The 10,741-nt window shown below is 38.9% G+C and overlaps 3 protein-coding genes across 4 annotated transcripts in view; 1 reads left to right on the forward strand and 2 right to left on the reverse strand.

Moving 5' to 3' along the window:
• The window catches only part of LOC100698283 (NEDD8-activating enzyme E1 catalytic subunit), a 6,343-nt gene extending 6,101 nt beyond the window's left edge, over positions 1-242 (reverse strand). The window contains exons 1-2 of one of the 2 annotated variants that reach the window (XM_003438947.4): positions 145-242; positions 4-42 (exon numbers count right to left, since the gene is read on the reverse strand). In XM_003438947.4, the coding sequence (XP_003438995.1) occupies positions 4-42; positions 145-164 (59 nt within the window). In that variant the 5' untranslated portion in view covers positions 165-242. Of the gene's footprint in view, positions 43-144 lie in introns of both variants that reach the window. The other variant, XM_013275391.3, reaches the window with a different exon arrangement.
• Positions 243-1,019: 777 nt separating this feature from the next.
• On the forward strand, positions 1,020-5,626 carry LOC100698721 (PRA1 family protein 3). Its single transcript, XM_003438948.5, has 3 exons — positions 1,020-1,287; positions 2,169-2,386; positions 4,272-5,626. The coding sequence occupies exons 1-3, from the start codon at positions 1,106-1,108 to the stop codon at positions 4,445-4,447; spliced, it is 576 nt and encodes a 191-aa protein (XP_003438996.1). The 5' UTR covers positions 1,020-1,105; the 3' UTR covers positions 4,448-5,626.
• On the reverse strand, positions 4,545-10,343 carry lmod3 (leiomodin 3 (fetal)). The gene is made up of 3 exons (XM_005448575.4): positions 9,540-10,343; positions 7,839-9,440; positions 4,545-7,654 (listed from the first exon to the last, which is right to left on the reverse strand). The coding sequence occupies exons 1-3, from the start codon at positions 9,825-9,827 to the stop codon at positions 7,607-7,609; spliced, it is 1,938 nt and encodes a 645-aa protein (XP_005448632.1). The 5' UTR covers positions 9,828-10,343; the 3' UTR covers positions 4,545-7,606.
• Between the last annotated feature and the right edge of the window lie 398 nt (positions 10,344-10,741).

Raw genomic sequence — 10,741 nt, forward strand, 5'->3', positions numbered from 1 at the left:
AACTTCTCAGTTAGGTCCTCTATTCGCCTTCTTTTCTTCTCCCTGGAAGAAAAAAATAAAACTGTCTTTAGGCATGTTGGGTTGCTGACAAAGGGGCAGCATTTAACTACGTTAAAATAATAATTTCCATCAATTACGACTTACGGCTCCTCGGCATCCGCCATACTTTCAGGGTCCCATGTCCTCGATTCAGACTGCTGTGTTCACGAGTGTCAAAGCTGCGCTGCAGCCCCAACTCCTCACTGCGCATACAGGGATATATCATTGGGATATATAACTCTCCTGGTTCAGACATTAGGTTCCTTCCCCACACATAAGTGCATATCTGCATGTCGTTGAAGAGCCTTGTATAGAGATAATATTTATCCACAGGTGAATAGCCCAGTGATGTCTTCTTCTTCTCTTTCTGCGTTTCATAATTTGAACACAATTTGAGATAAAGGACTTTACAAATGCCGCATTTGCCAAAGAGCGTGTACACTATTTAAAATAATGCAATGTTTTTGTAATTATAATATTAGTAATTATAATTATTATTATAATTATTGCTATAGCAAACAATAGAGGGAATGCACGTAGTAAAATAGAGATTAGAACTTATTCAACGACTGAGAAAAGGAAAAGCAAATTTTGGGGGGTGGCCAGTGCCCTCTCTGACCCCCCTTGGTGATGTCCCTGATTACAGTGGACTCAGATAATAGAAAAACTAGAGAATTTAACTAAACACTGAAAAAACAAAATTCAGAACAGAAATATATTTAAATAAGATAATAATTATATAAATATAAAGGAAGATGACAAAACAGCAAAGCATAAGGCATATATTGTATTAATTAATGAATTACAATTTTTGGTATTAGGAGCTAACTAATCAAAAATTATCTTTTTTTAAATGGCACTGCTGCACTTTATAAACGCAAGTCCTAAAACAGTTAACACCCGCTGAAGACTGAGCCTCGTTTAAAGTCTCGCGAGAGCGCTTCTCTCTTTTCGGACTGCCACCTCCTCCAGGCCTCTGACGGTGATCAGCTGACCTGTCAAAATATTACGCAGCGTGTGCTGTGGTGTTGTGTTTGTTTGCGTCGCTTAACGACACGCCGAAGATATGGCAGCCAAAATGGAGCTCGCACCCCTCAGACCGTGGGACGACTTTTTCCCCGGAACGGACCGATTCGGCAAGCCCGAATTCGCAGACTTGGCTAAGTGGAACAACAGAGTGATCAACAATTTGATGTACTACCAGACGAATTACTTCGCCGTGGCTGTGGTGGTTTTCCTCATTGTAGGGTGAGTCCTGGGTTGACAGCAGGCTAAGGCAGACAGGCCAGCATCTGCTGCTCTGAGCTTAATTCTCTTGCATACCTTTTATCCACACCCATTGTGACCACACAGGCTATTTTTGTTGCATTTAGCACTGTGTTGCTATGTTTACTAATGTTTAATACGGTGAAGCTCTTTTCTATCTTTACAGTCGTCAGATGGTCACTAGCCATATAGATGTTTTAACCTCTTTTGGCCTACAAGTCCTCTCTTTCCAAAATTTAAAACATTCAGCGGAAGTAACTTTTTAGATGGCCTAAATGCTGAGCTAGTGCTTTATACTGTACGCATGTCGTACACATCCAGTAAAAACTTATGTAAAATTAACCTAATTTAAAAGTTATGCTAAATTTGACCATCGGGCGCCCAACATTGTTGCCGTTTCCTACATACAAGCTGCTGCTTTGAATGCAGGATGATGTAGTGGAAATCGTGAGTCGACATCCTCTTGCAGGCCTTACCGCTTTTGGTGTACAGCAAAGTGGTAGTTATTAATTGTTGCCACCACCAGCAGGTTGTGCTGTTTAAAAGAATTTTAAATTAAATATATGAAATTTTGCATATACTCATTATGAGCATGGATGTCACTGTCATTTTTAGTTTTTAATTATTTCTTTGAACTGTTATTTTTATTTTATTTTTTTTAAGGATGGAGTAATGATGTATGCTGTACAATGATTCCAGTCTGGAAAAAAGAACAGTTCAAATAAGTCATTACAAGCCCAGATTACCTTGACATTCATGCTAATGATGAGTGTATGTAAACTTCTGACCACAACTATATATGTAGTGAAATTAATGCACAGCATTTCAGTTTCCTTTGTGTGTGTGTGTGTTCCAATATTTAGGTTCATGAATCCATTCGGCATGTTCCTGGGTGGAGCTGTGGTGACACTGGTCTTTGCAGGATCAGTCTGGGCAGGAGAAAATAAGGCCACTATCAAGAACTTCAAAAAGAAGAACCCCACTCTGTTTGTCTTTGGTGTCATGGTCACCAGCTACTTTCTGCTTTCACTCTGTGGTGGAGTCCTGGTCTTCATTTTTGGAATCACCTTTCCTTTGCTCTGTAAGTATATTACACAAGCATTTTCCATTCATTTTGATATGCACCATGTTGGATAATTTCTCAACACCAGCACAGCACTACAAGTACACTACTTTTTGGTTATAGCTTCAGTTAATTATTATTTTTGTTTTAGCTTTGGGGTTAATTAGAAATAGTTTCATTAAACAGTTTGTCCAGCAGAATGTGCTCCAAATTCAGTGGTTACTAATACTTTCAGCGCATGTAGCAGAGAAAGCATCAGTATTGAAATCCAAAAGACTCACAAGTCACCTGCTTTTTGCTCCATGGGGCATTCTAAGAAAGGAAAGGAAGCGCATCCAGGATATACTGACTGGCCAATAACTTGTCGATCAAAAGGCGTTAATCGGTGAGCGCATGGTTTCACCTCACTTGTCACATGCAGTTTCAAAACAACAAGATTTCTATGGTGAAAATCCTCTTACGAATGTAAGGCTTAGAATCTCATGAATGAACACTAACATGTCTACTACTACTGTAAGGTAAAGAACCTACCATTGTAGACCATGTACACCCTTTCATTTAGGTGACTTGGCATCTAAATTCCCCAGATATCAATCCGGTTGAGTGTCTGTGGGATGTGCTGGACAATTAAGTCGAATCCATGAAGGCCCCACCTCACAACTTACAGGACTTAAAGGATCTGTTGCAAACACCTGGTGCCAGATACCATAACACACCTTCAGAGTTCTAGTAAAGTCAGGGCCTCAACAGATCAGCAAATGCAATATTAGCCAGGTGGTCATAATGTTATGCCTGACTGGTGTATATCTAAGAATATTTGTTAGTGTATCTACAACAGAAAAATTCTGGCTATTAGGAGTAGCTCTGATTGAAATCTGTATTCTCCCTTAAAATCTTCCCAATACAGATATTGTGAATGTCTTTCTAATATTAACCTGATCTTATCTGTTACACTGGTTACTCACTTTAAAAATAAAACACAGTATATCCTGTATATTATAATATTGGAATTAATTCAGATCTTGGTCATTTTATATAAAAAAATGACTCATTCTATGATAATTAATATCATTAATAGAGCAGTTTTCCTCATAAAATCATTCCTTAAGGATTATAAAAGTATTCCGATTCTGATTAATCAAGCTTGGAATTTTCTTTGGTTCACTCACAGTTTCTTGACATTTGAAAGGGAAACATCTGCTAACTTTGTTACATTAAGAACCTTTGAAACTTCGCAACTTGTACAGACTTGAGACCGTTCCCTATAGTATATTGCTAACATCTGGCTAATGTTATGCAATGAAAACTGCCAGGGAGGCTGGCGATGAGTCACACTGAGATACATAACTGAGGATTTTGCTGAGAGTGAATAAGGTTTTCCAGGTACTCTCTCATTCTGACTCACTGAAGCATTTGAACAGTATGTGCAGAATTGCTGATGCGCATTTCCTGTTGACGCTGGTTGTAAAATAAAGTCAGTATTACAGGCTACTTCTCTCTAAATATTTTTAGACTCTGACCATCAGCAGAGTGGTTCAGATAATTGGTGGGTTAGGTTCCTCGAGCAAATGTAGCAGCTCTAACATTGTGGCAGACAGATGAGGCAGTTTGAATCTTCCCAGGAGGAGTGCCCACTGCTGCTTGTGTTGACTCGTTGCTATGGGTTGTTGACAGGACCACATTTACTAGCTGATGTCATGCATTCAGTATCTGTCTGACATGGAAATAAAAGATTTGCCTTTCCTAACACCTGCTTAATGTCTGCGTTTCAGCAGTATCACATTTTGTTTTGGCAATTTTCAACATGTGTTTCAGTAAAAACATTAACCTTGCTACACTTTAATGTATTCTATCCCCTCCTTACTGAAACAATATTGATAGGCTGCTCTTGTTTTTCCCGTAGTAATCTTGATCCATGCCTCTTTGAGACTTCGCAACATGAAAAACAGGCTGGAGAACAAGATTGAAGGTGTTGGGCTAAAGAAGACCCCCATGGGCATCATCATGGATCTCCTGGACCAACAAGAGGACAGAATTAATAAGATTCAGGATATTCTTGAGAGCAAACTGAAGGAGTAAGAGTGCAGCCAAGAGTGTGTCAAAAGAAATCAGTGTCATACAGTATGGATTAAAGTTTCTGTAGAATTGTCTGATGAGTTCCAGTTTAAGCCCCTTATAATTGTAAAATTACTGGTTTTTTTTCCTCCTCATTCCCACTTCTTTTTTTTTTACCCATTTAAGTTTAATTTATGCTCTTACATGTTTGTGTGAGTTCACAATATCTAAGGGGTAAAGGTGAATCATTTCATTATAACAGGGTTCGCACAATCATTGTATGGATTGGATGTTGGGATCAAAGTTTTTAGCATTCCTGTGTCAAAAGATGTCCACAGACAAGTAATTCCCCATCGTTGACAGTGCACTTTGTTCTACACAGTAATCAAGTATTTATTCAATCCAAATAAAATGGAATGTTTGAGCTGAATAAACAGTGATTAGATACCAGTTGTATTTGTTCTAAAAAAAAAATCATTTCTTTTCAGTTTGCTACCTCAAAATCACCACGTTTATCTTTATTCTCACCGAGTAGACCCAGATTACCAAAACGCACCGCTGCCACCAAGTGAACTGCTTATTAAACCGCAATAACTCCAATTTTGCCATTGCAGGAGCTTTATGAATGCTGAAAAAAAGTTTGCTTCTTGCATAGACATTGTTACATGTCCTAACTCAAAATAATAATGCAGTGTGGATATTCGATTTATCACAAGATTTGTGCATACAGTTTCTGACTGTACAGGGTGGCCTGAGTGTATCCCCTCTGTTCACAGCTATGCAATACGGAAAAAAGAATGGCAAGTGCAGCTTTATCGTTTGAGTATATGTTATGTATATTTTTGTTATTTCTGATGTGTCATTATTTAGCATGCAGAAATCTATTTAAAATATAAATTTACAATTGACTTTTACCACATTTCCCTGTTCAGTAGTCGACATCTCATGGAATTCTGAAAAAGCTACAATAGTTATTATTTTATACTGATATTTATTATTTCCCACTTCTGTTCACAAATGCACACTGAATGCAGTTTGTACATGCTACCTACTCAAATGTCAGTTCGTTTTTAATTGATTTTGGATGCAGCATTATATGTGTGGGTGTGTTATATATGTTTTTTGGTGACATTTCCATTCTTGAAAAGCGATGAATGGAAATAAAACTTGGCTGTCCTAAAAATAAATGTAATTTGATTTACAGTACTGTGCAAAAGTCTCAAGCCATCGCTCGTATCTATATTTTGCTGGGAAAATGAGAAGTGGGTGAAGCAATTTCGTGCAAACATCAAACAAATACAGCATATGAGGTAAAAACAGAGTCTTCATCTTTTTTTTTTCTTCATGCTGCCTGAACACAGGCAAAATGAAAGGTTTTTCATTAAGTAGTCTTCAGGAATAGATCTCCAGGCTTCTTGTGGGACATCCAAAGCTCTTCTTTGGATGTTGGCTGCCTTTTGTTCTGTTTTCTGTCAAGATGATCCCACATGGCTTCAGTAATGTTGAGGTCTGAGCTCTGGAGAGGCCAAATCATGTCTGGTACTGATCCCCTGTGTGTTTTCCTATCAAGGTGTGTTTTTGCTACATTGGTAGTGTGTTTGGAAATATTGTGATAAAATTAAGCTGTTGCCAATCAGATACTTTTCCACATGGTAATGTATAGTCGATCAAAACTTGACAGTGCTGTACTTTCCTGCATTCAAAATGTAATCAAATTTGACAAGATCCCCAACATCACTGGCTGAAATGCAGCACTAAACCATGGCACCATGACTCTCCACCATGTTTTACAGATGGCTGTAGACAGTCATGGTTGTGCCCCCTCCCACCCCCACCCTGTATACATTGAAAGTGATTTGAACCAAATTTCAAATTTGGATTCACTGCACAAGATGTTTTGCCACTGGTTTGTAGTCCAGTTCGCGTGTAATTTGGCATACCTCAGCCTTTTCTCCCTGTCTCCCTTATTTAAGGCTTCTTGACATCCACCCTTTCACTCAGAAGATTTCTGATGAGGCTTCAGCAAACAGCAGATGGATCAACTGAACGGCCACATGAATGTCTCAGTTCCTCTGTCAGGACTTGCCTCCGAATCTCTTAAGAACATGGATTTTGCATGCTGTTGTAGACCGTTTTTTTCAGCTTGCCACTTCTTCTTTCATTCTCTGCTTGCACAATTTTTAACCAAGTTATTGGTAAATGATACTACACTGGTTCTTATATAGTGCATTCAAAGCACTTAATACAATTTACTATTCATCATATTCATACAAACGTTTTTGCTATACCTAAGTTCACATTGACACTATGATGAACACAGTTGTGGTTCAGTATCCTCCCCAAGGACACTTTGTCATGCAGCCTGCAGGAGCCAGAGATTGAAGTACTGACCTTACAATTAATAGATTACCGGCTCGAACTGTGTTAATTTTGGCATTTTTGTTATATTCAAATAAATGACCTTTGCAAAGTACTTTATGTTGCAGACTTTGTTCCAGATAAGTCTAAAACAAAAAGTATACTGTAGGATTTTACTGAAAAAAGAGAGAAAAACGACTACTGAATAGCGGGTTAGTGGGGGGGAATAAAAGCTTTGCAGATTTATATATCATTTAAATAAACTGTCTGGGAGGCATGAATTTACTACACAGATTATATGGGTAATTTTTTTTTCTATATCCAGCACTCATTTCAGGATGAAAAAATGATTCCCTCGGGATGGATGTGCGTTACAGCTAATGGCACCTCTACAATGACCAGTGATGTTAAATTAATTTAAAAAACATCCCCCAGCAAAGAAGGTTTATATTTTAATAGCAAAATGTTTAAGTCACATCAGTCAGACACGCTTGCTAATTCATTTTAAGCACAAAGATTAGAGAAATTCTTGTATATGTAGACTTCATGAACAAATACTGTGTGAATACACTTTTTTTTCTTAACCATGCACTGTGTTCAGAAACGCTTTACTGTAGAATTAATACACAATATTTGGCTGTAGTCAGTGTTTTTAATTGCTGTGACTTTCCCAAGACTATATCACGTATTGAAATAAAACAGAACTAACCAGTATTTTTCTCTAGGTAATTAAAGTTCAGTAGCAATTTGTACTGTTCATTTGAAGTGACTAATACTGAGCATGTGTAATAAAAACAAATACTATGGTGAAGAAACAGCAGCGCCTTACAGGAGACTCGTTTCACTTGATTCCAGGGCTTTAGGGAGAGGCACCTGTAAGAAGCAACAAAGGAAAAGAACAGCAGGTTTAGTTTGCTTTTTAGGACATGCTCTAAAAACACCTTTACAAAAAGAAAGTGTTATGATAAATGCTCTGTTTTGTAAGCTTGAACACTGTTCCACTTTTTGAGCAATTAAAAAATGTAATTTCAGGTAATACTGATTCTAAGGTACTCACTGATTTGAGATAAGCCACGTTGCTCTTTTTGATATCATTTAGGAGCTGATCACGAGGTGTGAGGTCAACCTTTGGAGGTAATCGTCTGCGAGGGACAGGTTTTAAAGACTTGATCACGTCAGTCAGGTTGGCTGTTTCATCTTCCTTCCCTGCACTGCCTGTATCCTTCACTTTGGGAGTCTTCCTCAGTTGAAAGCTTCCCCTTTCTGATCTTCTATCATCTCTTGGGTCCAGCTCGAATAAAGGATCACGTTTTTTTGGAGTTCTCCTCAGCTGGACATCCTTTAACGGGTTTGCTGGTTCATCGCTGGGTTGTTTGGGAATGCTTTTGTGTTTGATCTTCTTCTGGGGCTCTGGTTGTTCTGTCTGGTGTTGTGTTTGCACAACAGCATTCAGCTCTGATGAGGGTGGGACAAGTCCATGCTCCTGTAGGAATTCTATGGGTGGTATGTATCCCAGCATCTCAAGTAAACCAGGAGGCAGATTGAGACTGCTCTCATACATCTGCATGAGCTCCCTCTGCTGCTTTAGCTGTTGCTGCCTCTGCTCTTCCTTCCTCAGCTGCCTCTGACGGTCCAGATTCCTTGTTAAAATGTTGGTCACTACCATCCTGGGCCCTGCCTGTTCAAAGTGGTAGCCCATCTTCAGAAGAGTGTTGTTGGCCTTGAGCAAGCGAGAGATTTCCATCTCTGCGTGATGACCTAGCATATGCCTCTGGTTGTGAAAACGCAGCTCTGTGAGAGTCTCATTGAACTGGAGGCAGCGAATGATGGCAACGATGCCTTTTCCAGTTATGAAGTTTGACTCAATGTTTAAAGTCGTAATGCTGCGATTCTCTCGTAGCATGTTGGCTAGATTGAAAGCAATACTTTCATCGACACCAGTGTTGGCTAAACTGAATGTTTTCACATATTTATTCTTCTTCAGGGCGTTGACATAGTCCACGAGCATCTCTTTGGGAATGTTTTCTATATTGTTGAGGTTTACCTCAGTGATAGAGGGGTTGTTTTTGCGGATCTTATCAAGTGTCGACTCCAAGTTTGTATCATTTCCTGAAGGTCTTGATGTAATTTTTATATTATTGAGTGAAAGCTTCGGAATTTTCAGTTTACCTATTTTTCTCTCTTCTTTCTCTGGAAGCTTCTCATTGGGTTCAACTGTTTCTGGCTCCTCTGGAGCCTCTTGGGGAGACAAATATTTTGTACTTTTATTTCCTTCTTTCTCTTCGGTGTTGTGTTTCATAGCTAAGGTCTCAGTAGTCTCCTTTGTGCCTGAAAAAGGCTGACTGTCAGTTGTATTTTTTCCTGGTGCTTTTTCTGTGATATCCAGAGGCTCTGCGTGTTCACCTACATTTTCAGGTTCGACTTCAGCAAGTTGCTTCGCCTCTTTCTCTTTTCCCACATCTATTATTTTGTCCTTTTCATCCCTCTCATCCACTTCTTCAACAATTTCCTCAATAATCTCCTCTATAATTTCCTCTCCATTTTCACAATCTGCAGCTTCTTCTTCAATGACTTCCTCTATCACTTCATACACCTCATATTTGCCACATCCTGTGTTTTCTTCTTTTTCTTTCTTTTCAGATTCCTCCCTCAAGGTTTTCTAAACAGTACATTAGGACATTAAGATTAGAACTATGACATTAACGATATGTACCAAAAACTGAATTGTACATGAACCTTTGCTAGTGTTATCTCTTACCTCACTGGGCAGGAGAGTAGCAGGCACTCTTTCTTCTTCGAGCATACGTTTAGACTCTTTCTCCCAGTAGAGGTAATCAACTAGGGATCTGTGGTCAAACGTCCCTGTCGGAGGTTTTTCTGTCTGGTCCTTCTGTCTCTGTCCTACTGGTACACTCTCGTCTGGTGCAATAATAACATCCATCTCACTCTGAAGCTCCTTAAGCTCCTCAGGCGAAAGCATTGCAAGGATTTCATCCTCATCAATGTCCTCTTCATTGAGATCCTCAAGGTCTCTGCCGTTAGACATATTTGCACTAAAGTTTTAAAGTTGTGTTCTCTTGTCGATATCAAGGCAAAAGACAGCTTTTTATCCAATCTCTGACTCAACACAGAGCAAACTGGGAAGCCTCTGGCTTTGACTTTAGCTAGAAACAGTTTGATCCTGCCTCACGGACTAAAATAAACCCTGTGAACTACATGGAAGATATTTACGGTACCAACAGAGGAAAGACATGCTAACATTCTTTTTTCAGACCCTTCTGCCAGCTGCCCTGGTCATCAGAATCTTTTGAGATGACAGTTGCTTCAGGCAAAAGGAAAACGCTGGATTGACTGCAGCAGGTGGGATGTTTTTACAGGCCCAGCGGGAGGGTTAACATGTCCCATGCAAACAGAGCTCCTCCCAGAGTTACACAACAAACCATGAGCCAAAAGAGTTAGCTTGTTTTCAGGGGTTAGTTATCACAATCACTTTAGGCCTTGTATACACCTAACCCACAGTTAGCTAGTATATTTTTCTATACGTTTTGGCCTTTCATCCACACATAAACATAAAAACTCCTTCCAGAGTGAAGATTTGCAGTTATCTTCTTTATTGAAGAGACCTTTGTTGTTTGTACACTTTTGAATGGGCAGTTTTTCTATTGTATGGAAAAACTTGTTTCTCCCAATTAAGAAAATGTTGGGTTAATATCTTTAAATATCAGCGTTTTAGCTCACTAACTCAAAATTTCCAAAATTTACTCAGGAGTAACTCAAAAATTTGAGATAGTTAACTATTTCAATAATAATGATGAAAGTAATTACCAATCTTTACAAGTGCTAGGATACAGATATTGTCTGGCTAGCTGATTTGCAGTTACACAAAGCTAACAGCCTGGTTTTAGCCTATGTTTGTTGGACAGATAACAGGGTGTGATTAGTCTCCTCATGATTCACGGT

The sequence above is a fragment of the Oreochromis niloticus genome, linkage group LG20 (assembly GCF_001858045.2).
Source record: "Oreochromis niloticus isolate F11D_XX linkage group LG20, O_niloticus_UMD_NMBU, whole genome shotgun sequence".
Classification (NCBI taxonomy): domain Eukaryota; kingdom Metazoa; phylum Chordata; class Actinopteri; order Cichliformes; family Cichlidae; genus Oreochromis; species Oreochromis niloticus.